Here is a 23,510-nt window from a genome sequence, read left to right on the forward strand (position 1 = left end):
AACACTATGACATTATAACAATATAACATATAACATATAACATTAACATTCAACAATTAGAGTACAGTAGAAGGGCTAGCAGCAGTTTAAGTGTGAATTGAGAATAAGTTAAAAAGAAATGTTAAGAATAAGTTAAAAGTTTTTAAATTTGTGCAAATATATCTATGATATATATGAAGTGAATTGTATGAGTGGGGGAACAGGGAGTAGGTGGAGGTTGCAACTGTTCAGTGGGTCAGTGTTTCTGATTCAGAAGCCTTACAGCCAGGGGGAAAAAGCTATTTGTGAGTCTGGTAGTCCGTGTTCGGATGCTCCGGTAGCGTCTACCAGACGGCAGGAATGAGAACAGTCCATAGCCTGGGTGGCTGTTGTCCTTCAAAATCTTTTTTGCTTTCCTTGCACGGAGGGGAGATGGCTGCCGGTGATACGCTCCGCTGTCTTCACCACCCTCTGCAGGGCCTTGCGGTGCAGCTACCATACCAGGCAGTGATGCAGCCTGAGAGGATGCTCTCAATGGTGCATCTGTAAAAGTTTGTTAATGTTTTTGAAGACATGCCAAACTTCTTGAGTCTCCTCAAGAAGTATAGCCGCTTCTGTGCAGTTTTGACTGCTGAGCCTGCCTGCATGGACCAGGTTAGGTCATCCTTGATGTACACACCGAGGAATTTGAAGTTGGAGACTCTCTCCACTTCAGCTCCCTCGATGTGTATGGGGTCCTGACCCCCCCTCTGCAGCTTCCTGAAATCCACGATCATCTCCTTGGTTTTGCAGACGTTGAGAGACAGGTTGTTGTCTTGGCACCATTCTGCCAAGACCCTTACCTCATTTCTGTAGGCGGTCTCATCGTTGTTAGAGATGAGACCCAGAATGGTAGTGTCGTCTGCAAACTTCAGGATGATGTTGGAACTGTGTGTTGCCACACAGTCATGTGTGTACAGGGAGTACAGGAGGGGACTGAGTACGCAGCCCGGGGGGGCCCCGGTACTCAGGGTCAGTGAGGAGGAGGTGTGGTTGCCCATTCTCACCACCTGGGGTCTGCTCGTCAGGAAGTCCAGGATCCAGTTGCACAGGGGTGTTTTAAGACCCAGGCCCCTGAGCTTCGGGACGAGCTTGGCAGGCACAATGGTGTTGAATGCTGAGCTGTAGTCCACAAACAGCATCCTCACATATGTGTTGCTCTTTTCCAGGTGGGAGAGGGTGGTGTGTGTAGCTAGGGCAATTGCATCGTCTGTTGATCGGTTTGGACGGTATGCAAACTGAAAGGGGTCCAGGGTGTTGGGAAGGGTAGAGCAGATGTGGGTTCTGACCAGCCGCTCGAAGCACTTCATGATGGTGGTGGTCAGTGCTACAGGGCGGTAGTCATTCAAGCAGGTTACTGATGTTTTCTTTGGTATGGGGATGATGGTGGCCTGCTTGAAGCAGGTGGGGACTTCAGACAGATGCAGTGATAAGTTGAATATGGAGGTGAATACCTCCGCAAGCTGGTCAGCGCACCCCCTGAGGACGCGGCCTGGGACTCCATCGGGCCCCGATGACTTCCGGGGGTTCACCCTTTTGAGCTCTCGCCTCACGTCAGCCACGGTCAGGGACAGAGTGTAGTCGTCCTGGTCCTCGGCCAGTCTTGCTGAAGGAAGGGGGTTGGTTGCCTCAAACCTTCCGTAAAAGGTGTTGAGGTCTTCAGGGAGAGAGGCGGCAGGCTGATCATCACTGCTATTTCTCCCTTTAAAGCTAGTGATGTGTCGCAGGCCACCCCACAGGCGTCAGGGGTCAGAGCTGAGGTAGGTGGACTCCAGCTTGTCCCTATATTCTCTCTTTGCATCTCTGATGGCCGTCCGCAGGTCACATCTGGACATCCCCAAAGCCTCCTGGTCACCAGAGTTAAAGGCAGAGGACCGTGCTTTGAGCTTAGCATGGACATTACCATTTACCCAGGGCTTTTGGTTTGGGAAGGTCTTAACACTGACCCTAGGTACGACATCATCAATGCATTTGGAGATGTATGAGGAGACAGAGTCTGTGTATTCATTGATGTCCCCATCAGCTGCAACAAAGAACATCTGCCAGTCTGTTGTGTCAAAGCAGTCCTGGGGTTTGTAACACTTTCGAATCTGTGAGTAGCAATGGGCAAGAATCTGATCACCCCGGGTAGGAAAGTTTATGTGTTGATAGTACTTCGGTAAAACTTTCCTCATATTGGTCCTATTGAAGTCTCCAACAACAATAGAAACCGCCTCAGGGTGAGCATCCTCAAGTCCATTAATTACTCCATAAAGTTCCTCTAACGCGCACGTTTTGTCCGCATGCGGTGGAATGTATACTGCTGTGACAATAACGGAGATGAATTCCCGTGGGAGGTAGAAGGGGCGAACTTTAATCGATAACAGCTCCAGGTCTGGTGAGCAGTGTGCTGAAAGTGCAGCAACATCCGAGCCCCAGCGAGAGTTAACCATCAAGCATTCCCCTCCTCCCCTTCTTTTACCTGACTCGGAAGTCCTGTCCTGCCGGTAGATGGAGAAGCCGGTCGGAGTGACGGCAGAGTCAGGCACCATAGGATCCAGCCAGGTCTCGGTAAACGCCAGTACACAACAGTTTGCAATGTCCCGCTGGAAGTTAATCTGTGCGTGTAGCTCGTCCAGTTTATTGTCCAAAGATTGCACATTCGCTAGAAGAATGCTTGGAAGCGGTGGGTTGCAGTATCTCATCCGAGATCTGCACAGGATGCCGGCTCGCTTGCCTCTCTTCTTTCTCTTCCGTCGGCGTATCGGTAAACATACCGGCGGTAAGACAAAGGAGTCACAGCAAGCACTCCGGTAAGTTGAGAAAAACTCAGTTTTAAGTGACGAACGAATTTCCAAAAGTGCCAGTCGATCATACTGAATGAGCGACAGTGCAGTACGTACAAAAAAACTAACAATAAAAACATTTATAAACATAAAGCTAAAACCCCTCCTTTGCTGCATATGCCAGTTTAGTTGGGAAAAATGAGAGGTGAGAGATTTTGGGAACGAAGGTAAAGGCTAGCCAGATAAAATAAGAGGGAATGAGTGGCCGGTTGTGGGGTAATGGTTAGAAAGTGAGACAATGTTGCTAGAGGGAAGATAGAAAAAAATCGATTGTGTGTGGGTGTTCTGGGAAGGGGGGAGTGTGAAGGAGATTGCCACCTTAAAGCTGCATGGAATTTGAGTGGCATGCAGCTTGAGTGGCGGCCCCTGCTAGATGTGAAGCAGAGGCCTTCTCTACCATGGTCTGTGCTCTGGGCGATGTGAGGGCACGGCTCACAGCAGTAGCAGCCTGGCACTTGCCCAGAGCAGCAGTCATGATTCCAGATTAGCACTTCAATTCTTCTGCCTCCCCACTCAGCTCTGAACCACCAGCAGTGTAGAGATGAGGTCCTCAACTCTACACTGCTGGTGGTTCAGAGCCGAGTTCTATGAAGCCTCCAAAGACTGAACAAAATATTGTTATATTATTATAAAATATTGTTATTTTTATCTTGGTCACACGCATATTTATCTTTTGAAATGAGACAATTAGCTTGTTATCTTTAGAACATGTGTGTACAGGATCACACAAGAGCATCTTGAGGACACAAGATAATGATACATCTTCCTCTAATTGTGTTATTGTAGCTGTCTATTTGATTTGGTTTTAATCCGTTCTGCACTCTTTAGCTTCGGTTCTGGATGTGCGGTGGAATCCAGAATGGCGTGCTTAATTTGTCCTTGCTGGAGAACAGCACAGTACCTGACGGATGGAAAACAAAATGGCAGTCCAGCAGTGAACCCAAGGTACAACATGGAGGCTGGCAACTCGTTACTGTACCACTCTACGGGCTGGCTGACTGGTAAGGATCTGATTTACAAAGCCTCAATGGCGACTTTAAGAATAACAATAATCAGTCATATTCTGATTTACCTAAACATAAAGTCTGAAAGATAAGTCTTAAATAGGGTCTGATTTAACCTAAACATGCTTTGCCACAGAACAATGACAAACTTTGCAAAGCGTATTTCCATGGTGCAGTTATACAACCCTATACGTACATCTATAGGTATGGCTTAATGACTGGTTACCTAATGAAGTGTATTATTTGCCTTGTCAGTACACCTATGTTGTTAGCAAAGAGGGTTACAAACAAAAAGCAAAACCAGACTTTAAAAAGATAATTTCAAATCATCACATTCGTACACAGAAATGGGAACAGCAATAGATGCACATTTATTGCATACATGCATTGCACGGTAACCCAGTTCCTACCTGTACTTCTGTAGTTTTCACTTGGTGAATTTATGGTCCTGATTTTGTAATATGACAAGACATTTTCATTAAATTAAGTCTACTTTTGCAATTTGGCCCAATTGCCAATGTCACCATTTGTCTTGAAAGATGATGAGCACAAGGTTATGTTTAACCCATTTAGGCCTAAAGCGCCTGGAAAAAATGCCTGTAAAACCTATAGGCGATTTCAGAAAAGCCACCAAAACCTGAAGTTTTTCTAGAAATTCAGCAATTGTGTCAACGCCTACTACATTACTGATTTCTCAGCCCCTGTAACAGATAGGAACACAATTCAAAAAGTATTTGAGAGCTTACACCTGTGGCTTTCATGAGAATTTGAATTTGTATTTACAAATATTTACAATATTTACATACACCTTCTCAAAAGTAAACAAAATATGTAAAAGTGCAGGATCAGCACAAAACAGTAGAAAAAAATGTAATAAGCTATATGACAAAGTATATAACAAAGTGAAATAAAGTATATAACTATATAATTATAAATATATAATTCTTATAGGGAAAGTTTTAACTTTTGAGTTGTTTACTTGTTTTATTATGAGCAGAAGGGAATACGATTAACATCTATTTTGTTGTCCGTGTAGTTTTTACATACCAGGGATATTTAATGCTCATTTGGACACTATGGATGGAGAATGGACCTGACAGTGTCAACCTCTGAGTTGTTTACTTGTTGTATTATGAGCAGAAGGGAATAAGATTTTGATCAACAATTATAACTATTTTGTTGTCCATGTAGTTTTTACATACCAGTGATATTTTTATGCTCATTTGGATACTATCACTGAGATACAGATGAACTAGTTTAGTGTCAAATATTCCATTAAAAGGGAAAAAACAGGAATAATTCAAATAAAAAACAAAGCAAATTTCAAGTTCATCTTATTTATCAACTGATAAATACTGTATGCTGGGCTGAAATGGAAGGCAACCAAAGCATTCACTATAATAAAGTCAAACGAGGATTCAGTAGCATTAACTGATTATAAACAACATTCTATAGGGACTGATTATTGTTTTGAAATACTAGAATATATAGTAATGCAAAGAATAGAGAGTTGTCGATATAATTCGCTCGTTCACACTCGCTCACTGGAGAAAGTTTTAACAACATAGCAAGCTAGCTTAGTGTTAATATAGCCCTCTATGATACCATATTCCCTTTCATTTACCTCGAGTAAACCTACATTTAAGCAAGTAACAATCGTTAACAACTACAGATAACCATATTCTGTAACTACCAGTACTCACAACTCACTCCTTGCCTAATTTACTTTGAGCTATAATCCTGGCTGTCGCGGAGGAGACGTTACTTAGCAAAGCGAGAAAGCCAACGATTTTTTTTTTTAAAACTACTCATGGCAAAACATTTGAGGCACTATCACATGTCTATTCTGATGCATTTCATTGGCCCAGAGGCCGACACTTTGGGCAAAAACCCCCCTTATACAGAGAAAACGACACAAACGCTTTCCCGGCCTTAAAGGTAGAATGACGCAACAGCGCTCCCGGCTTTAATGGTAGAACAGCGGTAATGCTTTCCCGGCTTAAATGGGTTAAATCAATCTAGCAGATGTAGATATCACTTCAAAACCCGTCCAATTAAACATTTTCATGTGCTTTATTTCTGCTTGGTTAGAACTGCAAGTACAAATTAAGTGTTTCTTCCCGATTACTTGCTGGCAGGGGCGGACTGGGACAAAAAATCGGCCCGGGCATTTTGAACCAGACCGGCCCACTAAATTCGATAAAACACCTTTTCAGTCTTTTTGGTCTCTCGAATGTCTACACCAACCAGGCTTATAGCTAGCAGGGCGTCTGTCCTATTTTTCTCCCGTTTTACCTGTTAACTTCGCTGAATGTGATAAAAATTCACCGTTTCAGTCGCTTCGGTGCTTAGCGAAGTCTAGAATCATACATATGCCCTGCCAATTAGAAAATAGCATTGCTGTATTCCCGCTACAATAACGTTACATCATGATTCCAACGAAACATTGATTCACGGGCTCGCAGAAGCTACAGAAGACAGCTGTCTCACCGCACATCACTGAACCTACTACTTTATGAGTTCAACAAGAGTTTGTGTGTTAAGGTGGTGGTCTTAATTAATCTAAATTCAATACAATACAATATACATCATACACTTTAAAGCTTTGTTCAGAATACGGAGGTATAAGATCGGTCGATATTTTCCGTCCTTTTTTGGAACCAGAAAATAGCGACTGAAGAACCCCCTGTTCTCGTCTCGGAGAGGACAGGCTGTATTGCTCCCTTTTCTAGAAGGGAGTCTATTTCCTCCTGTAGGAAACGCGCTTGATGAGGTGGCACTAACGTTTGAACCACGCCCCTGAACTTCGGGGGGGTACGGGAAAACTGGAGCGTATAACAGGCTATCATAATTCGCAAATTGGCATATTTTCGGAATACCAGGGTTTGGGAATACTGGGCTTTCGGAACATTGACATGGCACCGCGCACCAATAGGCTAACGGGCTAGTCCATCACTCAAACACACAACATAGAGTGTAGGCTAACGGCTGGCTGTTTCAGAGTACAGTAGGCTGAGGGCTAGCAACAGCTACAGACTTGTCTTGTATTTACAATGCAAACAAACTTGGCCATAGAACATAGGTTCTAAGTCAAACATATTTTAGAGACGTTTTAATTCATGATCAGTAAGCTTACCGTAGGTCGTTGTATCGTATCCACGGGAGCTGATGATGGTCCTGCCGTGGCAAACATTTCCGATATTTTGGCACATTTGGCAGCGTTGGCTTGAATAGCCTCTTCTTATCTCGCAGTTTCTCTGCACCCCCTTTTCACTTTCTCTCCATTTGGACTGGAGGATTCTAACGAAACGTGCGTTTCTGTGCACCGACCAAGCTAAAGGTAGAAGGTGTTTGGTGATATGATTGGACGAGCCCTTAGTCACTAAAGAAGACAGCCAATGGGCCGCAGACTAGCGTGCGCGTGTCAAGCATGTCAAGGCCATGGGCCACGCTGAGTTTGTTTACCGTCCTAATGCATTATGTAGGTAGGTCCAAATCGAAAGGGGTTGGTGTTGGGTCAGCCCAGGGGGATGTGATTGGGCCAGCCCAGTGTCAATAGGGCCGCTGATGAACTACTTTCGTGGGCCAGCCGGTCAGACCATTATATGGGGAAAAAAATAAAAATTCAGGACTATCGGCCCATATTGCACTTCGGCCCACCGGGAAAACGCCCGGTATGCCCGACGGCCAGTCCGTCCCTGCTTGCTGGAGAGGAATGTTGGTGTTGTACACAATAACACACATAAAGACTTTTCTAATCAAGAAGTTAAGTAAATGGCACGGTTGATTCTCCAGCCCTTGATGAAGCCTTATTGGAGAACTAGCCTTCTCTATCTTTTGCCAAATGCTGATTCTTTTCCCATTTACATTCCATTTTTGCGAGCTAAACCCGCATTCTCACTCAGATCTTAATGAATCCCTGTGGGGCTCAGCTTGTACCAGGGGCCTTTAGTGCTTCTAAGTTCCTCTGTCTTTGCATCACTGCCTCTTAAAGCAGAGGAGGGTTATAGAAATCAATGCGGCGGGTTTGCATTCATCCACTTTTTCCCTTCAATTAACTTTGGCTCTTGACTGGTGAGCTTGAGGAGACACTGGATGAGCACCAGACTGTTTCATCTTGATGTGTCTTATTAGACTTCTTCCTTTGTAGCTGGTGTTGCTAATCCTACTCCATAGAGAGTAGATTAAAATGTTATAACCTCGCTTTCGGTTTTTTCTTTTTCCTTTTTTATCCGTCTTGATTATTCTGAATTAGTACTCACAGCCATTAATGTCGGAATGAGTTACACTGACCTCATGCACCTGAATGCCCTGCCCCAATCAACAACGTTTTTAAAATTGAGGAATTTAAATAATTTCTGTAAAATATGACTGAATCCAAACTACTGGAAGCTCAGCTTCAAGACTAAAAGCACTCAGTCACCCCGTGAATCAAGATGATACCAAACATATTACCACATGAAAGACACAATTCTTAATTGCCATAACATATTGCTAGTAAAGGTAATTTAGCACTGGGCAGAGACGTATATAATTGTATATATATGTAGCCTATGGACCGGCAGACTGAGTCCTCTCCTTCTCTTTCTCTCTATTTCTTCAGGTTTTGGTTGCAGTTCAGCACCTCTGGAACTGCAACAACCTTTGCAGTGGACAATCTATCCCTTAGCATGGACTGTTTTCTGTCTTGTAAGTATAATACTCAGTGTTTTACCATGTATGTATGACACACTATCTTCCTCCTTGAAGTTTAAGGATCCAACTTTGATGACACTTTCCATCAGATTATGTTGCTAAGTAACGGGAGCCTTTCACTGTACTATCCAGTATAGGCTGCAAAGGAAAATTAATAATTTTAATTAACTTGTATTTGAGTGAGAATGAATTCCACATTGAAGCAAGTGCCATTCCCTGTTTAATTCATATGGTGATTCAGCTGTTATGACAGTAATGACACTCCCGCAACAAGAGATAAAGCCAGAAGCTGCCTCAACTTTGGTCCTCTATCGGAGTTGAGAGCAGAATGGTAAATACATCCGGCAGACTCCTCAGAATGATTCCCAGAGTTCAGGATGCTCATACAACAAATGCTGTGGCGCCTGCCGAACAGAAGTTGAGATCATTAATGCACACGGATTGGATTAGAGTGGCTAAGCCCATTTATTTGCAGAGTGAGAATGAGCTTCAGGACCCCAGTCTTTATCCAAATCTCCTCCTTAAGTACTTCGGATTTCATTTTTAGTCCTCCACGTGATTGGCGCACACAACATTATGGCCACGGTATGGACAAAACTGTCCTTTTTTTTGGTGTCACCCAGCAATGGCCGCCACCCACGTGGTGGTGTGCATTACTAATTTTACTTCTGAAAAAAATGAATAGCATGAAAATTGACAGCCCCAAGAAATGTGGATATTTGATATTTGATATTTGATTATTAAAGTTATTAAAGTTTAAACATGCCCACGAGTCAGGAGGCCAGAGGTCCTTGTCAATAACTTACAGAACATTGGTAAAGCACACGCCTTCAAGCTCAGAAATGCCATGGACAATGTCATATTTGACCAACATTATTCATGACACCTATGGATGGTACAAAATGGAAGAAGACATTCCTTTAATTCACTGGATGGACTCCTGACAGAGCCATGATAAACTATATACCACACCAAGAAAATTAAGTTAAGTTTGCATACCATATTAAACCAACGTACAAGCAGTCCTTAATCATATATATTTTTTATAATCATTGTTTAAATAAATAAATGATTCCGTTAGAATAATTACTCCCCCAAATCAATATTTTGGCCATGGCCACAGCATCTACCAAAGTGACCCTTTTTCTGGCATACCAGTTTGCCAAGTTCACAGAGCCCCACAGCAGCCTTGAGGTAGAAAACTTCACCATTTAAGGCTTTCATACCATAAATGACTGGTGTGAGCAAAGCAAGAGCTGCCCTGCCCCCGTGTTACAACTGCCTTATTACATCGATATTCTATATTCAAAATGGTGATTTGTAGCCCAAAGGAAGCTTAGGCAAGAAATCAGTCCACTCTCAGTTTTCTCACAGAGGCATATTGAACGACACACTAATTGCAAGGGTTGGAAAGAGTTCACTGATGGTGTTATGCTAATTAGAAAAGAACAATTATACCTTTTACAGTCCCCCACCCCTGCCGCTGCCACTTTTGTCATTTTTCTTCCTGAGCTAATGAATGAGCAAAAATCTAGAGAGAGAGAGTTCGAGACAACTATGAAAGGAATGATGAGGGTAATAATTATACTTTCTTGCAGTTGCAATAGCCATTTTAATGAGTCACATGTGTGCTGTGAATATAAGAAGGAACAAAGAGTTTCTGGACCGAAAAAACATTCAGTAGTCTTTTACAAATGAATGGCCATTTTATGAAACACCGTTTGCTGCACCCCCACTTTATGCTCCCTCAAACTATCTACACTGTAGATGACTGGTATGTATTTCACAGAACTTTCTGTGGTGGGTCATTCAGTCTCACCGGAGACTTCCCTGTGCTCAGGCTTTCAACTGTTCCATACTCATTGAAACGTTCACCATTAGACCCTAATGCTGTAATTGAGGATTAGTAATGACAATGGGATCTTACAAAAGCACAAAATGAAAAAGGATCTTCCACCTTTAGTCATGGTAACAGGGTTAAACCCTATTACACACCGGTCATCATGGCTTCCTGTTTGGTGTTTGATGACTGAATGAACCCTAATCAGATACTTTCAGAAAGTAATTGTGTACGAGTTAATTTGCAAGTTACTTTTGTAGCATTCATTTTATGTAGGTATTACTGTTAACTGTAGTTCCCTATCGCAGTCTGTCTGTGACATTCAGGAAATTACACTTTCATTGACCAATCAAAGCACTTTCTATTCACGCCGGAAGGCCGAAATGCGACAAATCACCGCACTGAGCCCGCCCCCTCAGGTCCCCATAAATTGGGGGTCATTACGTTGCTAACCCTCTTTTTGACTCTTCGCTTTGGAAGCTACAGACCGTCAGAAAAACCCTTCTACACGCTTGCGTATCCTTTTATTCTTGTGTGCTATTTACTCTTTCGAGTTGGTGAGTTGCGGATTAATTCCCTTACTAGCTCTGAGTGCTACAAGGATATTCATCGCTTAAAGCAAGCTGCTGTCTAGCTGGTGACCACGCTCGTCCTCGACTTGCCGTCTCACTACTGCTTACAACGCATTACGTTGATATAGCTCTTGCTAATTTGTGTTTCATTTCAGATGAAGATGTCCAAGCCCTACCCGGACTGTGGCCATCCACGCGAGAAGGGAGACCGACATCGCCGCTGTGCGCTCTGCCTAGGTAGAACACACGCGGAGGCGGCGGCGTTGTCTGGGGCTAACCCTCCCGCATGTGCGCTCTGTGCCGCCATGACGAAGGCACGAGTCACAAGTCGCTTTCTCTATGGGAGAGAAGGGACCTCAATCCGAAGGCGCAGCCTGTGCTGTCCAGGGAGGTGTCCCCGGTCGGACGAGGCTCTCCTCGCCCTGGGAGCAGTAGCGGGCCAGGCGGCTTCCTTCGGGAGGTCGCTGGGTCCTCCTGCTCTCTCCCCCGCGCGCTCGGTGGCCCCAGTCGCGGTGACTGCAGTGGCCACTGAGCCGCTGTCCGAGTTCGACGCCCAGCTCGACGAACTGGACGTTGAAGCCGAGAGAGAGAGTCTGCTGGATGACTCGTTCGAGCACGACTCGGACGAGGACACAGACATGGTTCTGGGTGACTGCGGCGCTCTCCTGGAACCTGGGCCACCAGCTACATGAGGTAGTAAGATGGGCGGCGAGCCAGCGTGGTCTCCCCCTCCCTCCCCCACCCAGCGTGCGTTCTGCATGGCTGGACGGGGAGTACTATGGTGGCCCAGCCCCGCCAGCTACCTCGGAAATCCCCTTCTTTGATGAGGTTCACGAGGAGCTGAAAACCTCATGGGCTGCTCTGGTTCCGGGGTTTGCGGCGTACCTCGAGCTGGACCCTGCTAAGGAGAGGGGCTACCTCTCCTTCCCACCAGTAAAGGACACCGTGGCAGGTTACCTCTCGCCTGCTTCCCCAACGATGCACCTCGGCCAGAAACCCGTGCTACCCACGAAGAGCGCGAGACATATGGCAGTTCTGGCCGAGAAGGCTTATTTAGCTGTGGGGCAGTCGGCGTGTTCCACGAACACGTCGGCGCTGCTCCAGCGCTATCAAGCCAAGCTCCTCACGGAGCTCGCGGCTCGTCTTGGGGAAGACGAAACCGTGGAGGAGCTACGGAGGGCGACCGACCTGTCCCTCCGACTCACCAGGTGTTCGTCTCAAGGGCTGGGGCGAGTCATGGGAGCTTCTGTGGCGACGCAGAGGTACCTGTGGCTCTCCCTGGCCAAGCTTTCTGACGGGGAGAAAGTGCCACTCCTTGACGCTCCGGTCAGCGTCAAGGGTGTGTTCGGTGAAGCGGTGGGGGCCATGAACGAAAAGTTCGAGGCAGAACAGAAAAGTTGTGAGGCTTTTCAGGCGTGGATGCCTCGATCAAGCAGCTACTAGCCGCAGTCCTCATCAGGGCAAACCACACCGGCCCAGGGAGTGAAACGAAGTGGGTTCTGCTCCCCATCTCCGCCAGCTAAGATGCCTGCGCGCCGCGGCTGGATTAAGTATCCATTCCGGCCGCTGGCCCGGCCCGCTAAGCAGCAGCAGCAGCCAGCTGCACAGACAAGCACCGCCAGATGTGCTCATGTAAGGTTCATGTCCAGCACAGCGAAAACTTTCCCACAAGCATAACATCCTCATGTTCTCGACACTGTCCCGTTAGGTGCAGACACCAGACAAGCTTGCTTTTCCCCTCACGTGATGCACCCGTTGCATTCGCAAAACCAGTTTTGTATTCAAACCATGAGGGGGAATCCCCAGATCTCACCCTCCTCCCTAGGAGTGGGGACAGATCAAGGTTAAGACAGATTGGTTATGAGCGGGCTAGGACCCGACAGATTCAATTTAGTTCCCAGGCTGGCAGACTGCGTTTTAAGCTGACGCGCATGCGCAGTCTCGTCCTGGGTGCTGAGGACGGTCTCAATGGGCTACACACTGCAGTTCGCCAGACCTCCTCCCAAGTTCACAGGTGTCATTCAATCAAGGGTGCCACGAGTTTGCGCACATTTCGTTCAACAGGAGATAGATACGTTACTCGTGAAAAAGGGCTATAAGCGTAGTGTCGCCAGAGAACATGAACTCGGGCCACTACAGCAAATATTTCCTCGTCCCCAAAAAGGACGGGAATTGTCGCCCTATATTAGATCTACGTGTACTGAACAAATCACTCATGCCGTTGAAGTTCAAGATGTTGACTCCACACCGTCTGATTCAGTTCATAAAGCCAAGCGATTGGCTAATCACGATAGATCTCAAGGATGCGTATTTCCATATACCGATTCATCCCAGACATCGCAGATATCTGAGATTTGCATTCGGCGGAATAGCATACCAATTCCACACGCTCCCCTTCGGTCTATCTCTAGCTCCAAGGGTTTTCACGAGATGTGTAGAAGCTGCCAATGCCCTGTTAAGAAAAATAGGCATTCGCCTATTCAATTACCTAGGTGACTGGCTGCTGTCTTCCCACTCAGAGGCAGAGGCGGTGCAAGAGTGCCATCTTGTGGTGGCACACCTGTACCGCCTCGGATTCGTATTAAACAAGGAAAAGAGCTCTTTGCGTCCTCAGCAGACGGCTCACTTCCTGGGCATGACAGTGAACTCCGTCTCAATGATGTTGTGTCTGTCGCAGGCACGAATAGATGCCATCAAGGAATGTGTGCAGCAGTTCAGACTAGGGCAAAAAGTTACATCTCTTCGCTGTCAAAAGCTGTTGGTATTGATAGCGGCCGCACCAGTGTTGCGCCCACTCGGGATGCTACATGCGCGGCCGTTTCAGGCGTGGTATCTGTCTTTAAAGCTCAGCTCCACCAGGGACAAATTTCGCTTGATCACGGTGAATCGCAGATGCTGGCAGGCCTTGGCCGTATGGCGAGCCCCGCATTTCCTCTCGGCAGCGGCTCCACTGGGCATAGTGACGCGTCACGTTATCGTAACCACAGACGCCTCAATGGAAGGCTGGGGTGCGATATGCAAAGGATATTCTGTGATCAGGCGTTGGTCATCAACGCAAGCCGCGTCGCATATCAATGTGTTAGAACTGCGAAAGATTTTTCTAGCGTTTCGGCATTTCATACACATACTAAGCGGGCATCATGTACTCGTCAGGACGGAAAACACGTCCGCCATGGCATACATAAATCGCCAAGGGGGGTACGCTCCCCTGCGCTTTACCATTGGGCAAACCGACTACTCTTGTGGGCGGCGAAGCGCATTCGCTCTCTCAGAGCGGTGCACAATCCAGGCCATCTCAATTACGGAGCAGACCTGTTGTCAAGGGGCAACCCTCATGCAGCAGATTGATGCCTTCACCGTCAGGTGGTCGACCAGATTTGGCTACGATTTTACAGGGCACAGGTAGACCTGTTTGCAAACAGAGAAAACACCTGCTGCCCTCTGTGGTTTTCGCTAGGAGGCGACAACCCTCCATTAGGCGTGGACGCGCTGAGCCAGCAATGACCCAGCATGCGTCTTTACGCATTTCCTCCGATCCCTCTTCTACATCAGGTAGTCTGCAGAGTGGAGGAGGAGGGCATAGAGCTGTTATTAGTAGCGCCCTATTGGCCCAATCAGCCATGGTTAGCGGACTTAATCAGATTGTCAGTGCAACCTCCGTGGGAGCTCCCCCTGCGCAGGGATCTCCTCTCGCAAGCTCACGGAACGGTCTGGCACCCCAGACCAGAGCTGTGGCAGCTCCGGGCCTGGCTCCTGAGAGGAACAGGCTCTTAGCATCAGGCCTGTCGGACTCAGTGGTGAATACTATACAGAGCGCTCGGGCAACGTCTACCCGATCTCTGTATACGCTCAAGGGGCGCATGTTCGAGCGATGGTGCGCTGCACGTCGGCATGACCCTATTGATTGCGAAAGGCGGATGGCGCAGATGGGTGTAAGTTTCATAAGCATGGAATCAGTGATCCCGCTTCACCTATATTGAATTCATTCCCCATATAAGGCACACCGCCGCCTGCCACATGAACCTCTCTGAGGGCAAGGTGAATAGGTTGGCGTGTGCATATGTATGTTGGCCGACACTGTTGCACGCGTGAATGGACTCGGTCCCGAATGTCACATCGCAGTCCAGACTGCGATAGGGAACATCTCGGTTCGGTTCCCTGAGCAAGGGACCAGATGTGACATAGGCTGCGTGCACAGTGCGTGTTTTTTCTTCTGGTAGGCTCAAATGCTCAGAGTCTTCAGAGGTGGGGGACGTAATAACCCCCAATTTATGGGGACCTGAGGGGGCGGGCTCAGTGCGGTGATTTGTCGCAATTTGGCCTTCCGGCGTGAATAGAAAGTGCTTCGATTGGTCAATGAAAGTGTCATTTCCCGAATGTCACATCTGGTCCCTTGCTCAGGGAACCGAGGTTATATACATAACCGAGATGTTCAGACCCAAAAATACTTAATTAAAATAAAATACAAATTTTGGCATTACCTATAACCATGCTATTATAATATATAATTATGTGGATAATAATACTGTTAGCACGATGGATTCAGTCTTGGTCAGTAATACTGTATATTTGGCCATTGTGTATGTGCTTGTCATCATTGTGGCAGATGATGGTGGACACATATTTTATATTGAATGACTGAAATTAATAGTATCATAACTACTTTAGTCGTATTAGGATAAAAAGATTTTAAAAATCTGCTGACTAGCAGCAATATACTCAGAAAATAAATTGTATTTTCTCCCTCTGGAACGAAATACTGTTTTCTGATTGGCTAATGGGGTGTACATTAAGTTCGTATAGATGGACACCTTGGACGTAGTCCCAGTAGAAAAGTTAAATCGCCGTTCCATATCAATGCTCTTGAATGGTTACCATTGACATCCAACGTAACGTTTATTTTTTGACAGCTAGGATAAATCGAACCAAGATGGCGGCCTGTTGGGAGAAGTTAGTGGGAAATGTTTTATGTGAATTAAGCTATCTACACGACTTTTTATGTCTAAATTGACTCGGTTAGTTGTTTATGTGCTACACGAATGTTGCAGAGTATTGTAAGTCTTAACTGAAAGTCTCGAATATTATTTGTAGGCGGCTGCTAACGCTTAGACCAAATATCCATTGAAGCACATAGTAGCTAGCTAGCCTCACTGCTAAAAATATAACGTTGCTCTCACACGCAAGTTAGTGGCGATATCCAAATCAATATAAACAAATATTAACAAAGTTGAAAGTGTCCCATTGTAGTTTTTGTTATTTTAATGGCAGTCACTGGGCATCGGTGCGAGTCCAGCCTGAAAAACTATTGGACCCCAAGTGTAGTTGAGAGGAAGCGATGGAGTGACATTTTAACGGCCAGTGGTCCAGCTCACATGGCTTACTCGCCTGCTCCTCAACGCCTTGCTGTCGATTGTGAGCCTTCGACCAAAATCACCAAATTTGACCTCCCTGTTGCCCTGGGGGGGGGGGGGGGGTCTGTTCCAGACACTACTTTCTCCCTACTTTCTCTAACGGGAGCACTAGGCTTTAAATCAAGAATTCATCAGGTTATTATGCATATTAAGTTTCCTAAAGATAAAGGAGATTCTAAATAATAATAATTAAAACAATTTTGGATGTTGTAAACGGGAGATAAGCGGGATAACGGCCTTCAAGCTGTACAGTTCTTCAAAGATAATGGACTGCGTCGTGGAGTTCTTTGCCCCGCAGCGTCCATTATCTTTGTAGAACTGTGCAGCTCGTCTGCCGTTATCCCTTACATGAAGCCTGAGCTACTGTGCTGTGACCTGTATATCTGGCTCTAGACCATTTGACATGTAAAACCATTTCAACAGTAAGAAGTCTCTTGTCCTGAGGTCTACACTTTGAGTTGGTGTAGTGGTATACATGATTTGTGTTGTTAATTGCAGCAGTTGTACTTAGAATTTGTAGTCTGTATAGGCAAGTGTGTCCACAAATATTTTTCTTGTGAAAGTGTTGGTGTTGGACTAGTGTGTATGTGCTGGTCATCCCTTTCCATTCAGTACAGAGCCTCATATAACCTACACATGCTGTGTGTGGATAACAAGGCCACGTCTTCCATTGCAGCAGAATTGGGTTGTGTTTGACACCCCCATTAACAGATACTGACAGCAGATCTGGCCACAGCACTGGCCTCCAGCACCCAGTCACACCTCCACTGCAATGGAATACAAATGGCTTCTTACCGATCACCTTATTGAGAAGAAAAGTTTGACACAGATTTTAAGGCTAGAGTAGAAAGGAAAAGTTTTCTTCTAGTTTGGAGTTTGACAGTGGAAATGTATCTGTTTCGACCTCACTCTGACCGCCACTACGGTCTAAAATGGAATGATCACCGTTGGTCTGCCTATCACCGAGACATATGTCAAAAAAGTCATGTCCATGATCTCCGGAAGCAGAACAACACGCGTTAATAAATAACAGCGAATGCTCCCGGTTCAGTCTCTCACCTTGATCGCCTCGTACGAGACGTTAGTATATACCTATGAGACTACATATCTCGGGTAAGTCCTGATATTACATGCCATTTTCTAAAATTCGCTACCTAAGGGTACAGGTGCCTTGTGCCCCTGAGAATTGATGTGGTTTTGTGTGTTTGAGCTGTGCTCAGCTCGTTTTTTCAGGTAAACCTTTTTGTTGAATTACATGCGCTAGATTTCCGGGTTATTTTGAGTTTGTTTACATTGTGCCTATACCGCTGTTCGCAGCCGTGGGCTTTGTGCAAGCCTACAAGGTGCGTTCACGCACTGGTGTGGGCCGCCGTAATTCTTGTGTTCTGTGTTTTTACTGTGTCGTGATTTTGTGGCTGTTTGGCCGACATTGCACGGTAGGTACTTTATTATATGTTTGTACTGCTTGTGTGTGCCTGCTAGGTGCGTCCACGCACTGTGCAGGACACTGTTGTATTCCTGTGGCATAACCTGTACCCCTGTTACAGCTGGTTTGGTGAATGTGCACTGTGTTACTGTGCTGTGCCTTCTGCTTGTTCACTGGGTCAGCCTGCTAGGTGCTTAGCGCTTGTGCAGGCCTCCGCAGTGTCCCTCTGCCACGCCCTACACCCCTGTTCCCAGCAGGTGGGGCTAGTGTGCGCCTGCTAGCTGCATTTGTGCACTGGTGCGGGCCATCATTTACTGTGCTGTGTTTTTCCTGTGTTTTATTAGGCTACGACAGTTCTCGTCTGCAATAGCCTTATCTGCCACACCCTACACCCCTGTTCCCAGCAGGTTGGGCTAGTGTGCGCCTGCTAGCTGCATTCGTGCACTGGTGCAGGCCATCATTTTACTGTGCTGTGTGTTCCTGTGTTTTTATTAGGAGCATCCTCTGCAATAGCCTTATCTGCCACGCCCTATACCCCTGTTTGCAGCTGGTGGGGCTAGTGTGCGCCTACTAAGTGCATTCGTGCGCTAGTGCGGGCCACCATAACACTTGGGTAGATTGCTGGAGGACGACGCTGGACATCAGCCTCCATAGTTCCAGAGATGGGCACAGGGAGTGCCCCACGTGCCTTGGAGCTGCCCACGTGCTGGAGGACGTCGACAACCCCTGCACGGCAGCCTGCGACCTCTCCAGGGAGGAGCGACAGCACTGGGCCAATCAGGTGGGCAGCCATGGGCGTGTGGACAGGAGAGGGAGGCGGCAATCCCCTGACCAGCCGTCCCTCTCAAGCAGGCATGGGCGTAAGCGCACGCACAAGCGTTCGCATGACCGGCAGCGGGACTCCCCCCACGGGCCTGCTCAGGATGAGGCACCCAGGCCTACTAAACGCCCTGCCTCAGCTACGGTGGCGGAAAGCGGTAGCACGGAGTCGCACCAGATCCTCTCGGCACAGACACAGGGGAGGCCCCGGTTGGCTCCCTGTTGCAACGGGTGCTGAGTGCGGCCAAGGTCCTGGGCCTTCAGGTGCCCACACCTACCCCAGCTCCTGTTGGAGGTGTTTGGGAGGGCGTTTCCCGCCCTAACCCACCACCTGGTATAACTGGCGACAGCCCGTTACCCAGTTGAGACAGGGCTGGGGGACATGCCGCCAGTGGAGCCATGGGTTGCCGCATGGACGTCCCTGGGCCTCTCCTGCGTATCCCCCAATCCGCGGTGCCCTCGGAAGGAGTGCGCGAAGACTGACCGGCTGGCCACGCGCGCTTTTAATGCATCAGCACGAGCGGCTCGTATGGGTAATGCATTGGCCATCACCCTGGCAGCTCTGCGGAAGACACTGAGCCCCGACGATCAGGACGCCAGGGCCCTAGTGGACGCAGCACTTTCGTCACACTCACAGCTGACGTGTGACGTGGGTGACGCTATGGCCTCTGCGGTACAGTGCCGCAGACAGGTTTGGCTGGCACAAACCTCCCTGCCGAAAGCCATGAAACAGGAGCTGCGCAGCCTCCCCGTGACACCAGGGCATGTCTTCCACCCAGGATCCCAAGAGGTGCTTGACCGTGCTGAGCGCACGGCAGCATCAAGGGAAGCTGTCCAGCGTGTGTGCCGTAGGCCTGGTCCAACTACCGGCCGGCCGCCTATGACCAGGTATAGGCTGCGGCAGGCCACCCAGCCTCCCCCAGCAGCTAACATCCCGGTGGCCCCACAGGACTGGCGATTTCGTGCGGCCCGCCGAGGAAGGCCCCCAAATTCCAGTCGTCGAGGACTGCAGCGGGGCGCAGGCAGGGGTGCAGGCCGCGGTGGCGGTCCTGCATAGGAGGCAGGGGTCGCCCGTCGATTGTCCATCCCAGTTGACACGAACTTCCTGGGAGGGCATTGTGGCTCGGGGCTACCGAATACAATTTCGACGGCGACCCCCTACATTTTCAGGGGTCAGGGTAACGTCCGTAAAAGACCCGGTTTTAAGCTCCGTGCTCGGCAAGGAGGTCCAGGAGCTACTTCTGAAAGGGGCCGTCTCAGAAGTACCGCCCAGCGCACAGCGCACTGGATTTTATTCCAAATATTTTATAGTCCCCAAAAAAGACGGCGGCCTTCGGCCTGTTCTAGACCTCAGGGCCTTGAACCGGTTCCTCAAGGTGCTGCCGTTCAAGATGGTCCACACAGGAGTGGTGATGCGATCCATCCAACAGGGGGAGTGGTTCACATCTCTGGACCTGAAGGACGCTTATTTCCACGTCCCAATCTGCCGAGAACACCAGCCCTTCCTGTGCTTTGCCTTCCAAGGCAGGGTGTTCCAGTTCCAGGTCCTTCCTTTCGGCCTTTCTCTGGCCCCAAGGGTTTTTACTCGCGTGGTGTCAGCCGCGCTGTCCCCCCTCCAGGATCAAGGGCTGAAGACCCTGCCCTACCTAGACGATTGGCTCATTTGCGCCCCCTCTCGGGAACAGGTAATGCGCAACACAAACACAGTGCTGGCACATATTCAATCTCTGGGCTTCACAGTGAACCACAAAAAGAGCAACCTGCAACCCCGTCAACAGGCAGAATTCCTCGGCATTCTGCCCGACTCAGTCAGCATGACGGCGTCTCTCACTCCACGGAGAGTGGACAGCCTGATCGGCATGCTAAGGCATTTCCGCTTAGGCAGCCGCGTCACGGCTCACAGAGTCCAGAAGCTCTTGGGTTTACTGGCTGCAGCAGCAGCAGCAGTAATTCCCCTTGGCCTGCTGAAGGCGCGTCCCCTGCAGCGCTGGTTCAACGCTTTCCGTCTCCATCCCAGAGACGACAGGCAGGTGAGGCTGCGTGTGTCTCGGACCTGCATCCAGGCTCTACGTCCTTCGAGGGACAGAGAGTTCCTCCTGCAAGGTGTCCCATTGGGGGGCCTTCCCCACAGGAGACAGGTTGTGTCGACCGATGCATGCCTGACAGGCTGGGGAGCTGTCTGGGAAGGGCGGTCGACGAGGGGCATGTGGCAGCCCCCGTGGACGCTGGACCACATAAACGTCCTCGAGCTGAGAGCCATCTATCTCGCTCTTCGAAGGTTCCTGCCGGTGCTGCAAGACCGACATGTTCTGGTGAGAACAAACAGCACCACAGCAGTGTACTATATCAATCACCAAGGCGGCACGAGGTCCCAGCGGTGCCTCCAGGTGGCGGAGGAGTTGCTGACATGGGCATGGCCTCGACTCTCTTCACTGAGGGCAGTGCACATCCCGAGTGTGGAGAACAGAGCAGCCGACATTCTCTCCAGGACGGGGCCACTCCCAGGAGAATGGAGACTGAACACAGCAGTCATCAGCCAGATCTGGATGCGGTACGGTGTTGCCCAGGTGGATCTCTTCGCGTCAGCAGAGACATCACACTGCCGGGAATGGTACTCCCTCATAGGGCAGGGGGGCAGTTTGGGCCTGGATGCTCTGTCTCAAGACTGGCCAACAGGCTTGTTGTACGCTTTTCCTCCACTCCCTCTTGTAGCACATGTTCTCCAGAGGATCATAGAGGGCCAACATTCAGTCCTGCTGGTTGCGCCACGGTGGCCGGCGAGGCCTTAGTTCTCGAGCCTTCTCCAGCTGCTGCAGGGTCAGCCTTGGCAGCTACCGTGCAGAGCGGATCTGCTATCAAGCTAGCTAAGCAGACGGGCGGATCTGGCATCCGAACCCAGATGCCCTGCGTCTATGGGTTTGGCCCCTACAGAGTCCATCGCTGAGCAGCTAGAGGAGTCTGTGCAAGAGACGCTCAATAACGCCAGGGCTCCATCTACTAGAGCTGGCTACGCTCTTAGATGGAGGATCTTTTCAGACTGGTGTGCTGGCATGGGTCTTGAGCCAGCAGTTTGCCCTGTGCCACAAGTTTTACGCTTCTTGCAGTCCCATTTGGATCAAGGCAAGGCAGGAAGTACAATAAAGGTCTATGCTTCGGCCATTTCAGCCTTTCACCAGGGGGCAGACAACAGATCCCTGGGTAGGCATCCTTTGATCGGCCAGTTCTTAAAGGGAGCCCGCCGGTTACGCCCAGGGCGCACCTTGCGGGCCCCAAGCTGGGATCTGCCTACAGTTCTCACGTCGCTCACTGAAGGTCCTTATGAGCCTATTGCAGACGTAGATCTACGATCTTTGTCCCTTAAGACTGCTTTTCTCCTGGCTCTCTGTTCGGCCAGTCGAGTCGGGGAGTTGTGTGCTCTCTCCATCAGCGATGACTGTCTAAGGTGGCAGGCAGGGGGCACTGGCGTGTCACTTTGGCCAAATCCAGCTTTCTTGCCGAAGGTTGTCAACCAGCGGTCCATCAACCAAGTTCTGGTGCTGACCCAATTCCAGCCTTCCTCTGCCTCACAAGCAGAGCAGGATAGGCTGCTCACTTTGTGCCCAGTCAGGGCCTTGAGGGCTTATCTGGCACGGACTCAGCCTTTGAGAGGGACGCATTCTCAAATGTTTGTCTGCTATGGGGCGGCAAAGCGGGGACTGCCGCTTTCCAAACAGAGGCTGTCTCATTGGCTGGTGGAGGTTATATCCCATGCTTTTAGGGCTCAGGGGATACCGGTCCCTTCGGGTACAAGGGCTCACTCTACCAGAAGTATGGCTACGTCTTGGGCTGCCCTCAGAGGTGTGGCAGCAGACGATATTTGTGCAGCGGCTTCATGGTCTACGCCATGCACTTTTACTAGATTTTACAGGGTGGACGTAACTCGCCCGGCTCCGGTCGGCGACGCCGCCCTCATGTCCGTGACCGAGCGAGGTTTTAATTAAGGTTTTAACTAAGGTTTTAACTAATTCTGGGTTCCTCGCGACTCTTTTGGTATGTGTCATCCCATTTTAGACCGTAGTGACGGTCAGAGTGAGGTCGAAACAGATCGTAAGTTACGAAGGTAACTATGGATCTGTGTGACCGAGGGATGACCGTCACTACGGTCTAAAATGGAATGATCACCGTTGGTCTGCCTATCACCGAGACATTCATAACTTACGATTTCTGGCCTGGTGTTATTTTCTGCATGCGGTTACATCACCATAACTGTTAGGGATGTGAGGTGAGCAGCATGCTGGTCCGCTTAGCCTTTTCGTAACGATATCAAATGTTCTATCAAAAATGAAGTGTTGTGTGACATAAATAATAAAGAGATTACGCACAATGATGAGCGTATAATGACACTGACATTCAATTATTGTATTTATTTGATGTGTACTTCAGCATAGTATTGTATATTCTATGTTGGTGAAATTCCAACTGTTTGATATTTGGTGCTGCAGATAATTATACATATTATATAATTAATGTTTTTAGCCTCAACATAATTGGTCGTAGTGTCGGTAGCAGATTTCAAATGTATGTACTGTGCCACAGTGTTTTTTTTCTTTTTACTTTCAAGGGATATTGCGCCTACGATGGCAACAAGAAGTTGTTTGGATACATTCACATTGGGAAACATATTGAAATAAAATGTATATTTTTAAACAGATACCACATAAAGAATTGTGGATTACAAAATGGTTACAATCTGCTAGTGTCTCTTAAGTGTCACCTTGTCCCGAGGCTTCACCACTTGAGTGAGATGGAACTTCGCCACTTCTGATCTCACATACTACAGAGACTAGTTGAAGCTAACAGGCATAGCTAGAGTTTGATGGATTATGCCAGTTCTCAGTGCTAGGGGAGATACTTTGGCAGG

At 48.3% G+C, this 23,510-nt stretch overlaps 1 protein-coding gene across 1 annotated transcript in view; it reads left to right on the forward strand.

Moving 5' to 3' along the window:
• The window catches only part of alk (ALK receptor tyrosine kinase), a gene marked incomplete at both ends in the record, with an annotated part of 321,781 nt that overhangs the window by 257,791 nt on the left and 40,480 nt on the right, over nucleotides 1-23,510 (forward strand). The window contains 2 exons of the mRNA XM_080850148.1: nucleotides 3,672-3,844; nucleotides 8,451-8,536. Coding sequence (XP_080706274.1) covers nucleotides 3,672-3,844; nucleotides 8,451-8,536 — 259 coding nt within the window. The remainder of the gene's footprint in view (nucleotides 1-3,671; nucleotides 3,845-8,450; nucleotides 8,537-23,510) is intronic.

Source organism: Sprattus sprattus (genome assembly GCF_963457725.1).
Source record: "Sprattus sprattus genome assembly, chromosome: 13".
NCBI lineage: Eukaryota > Metazoa > Chordata > Actinopteri > Clupeiformes > Clupeidae > Sprattus > Sprattus sprattus.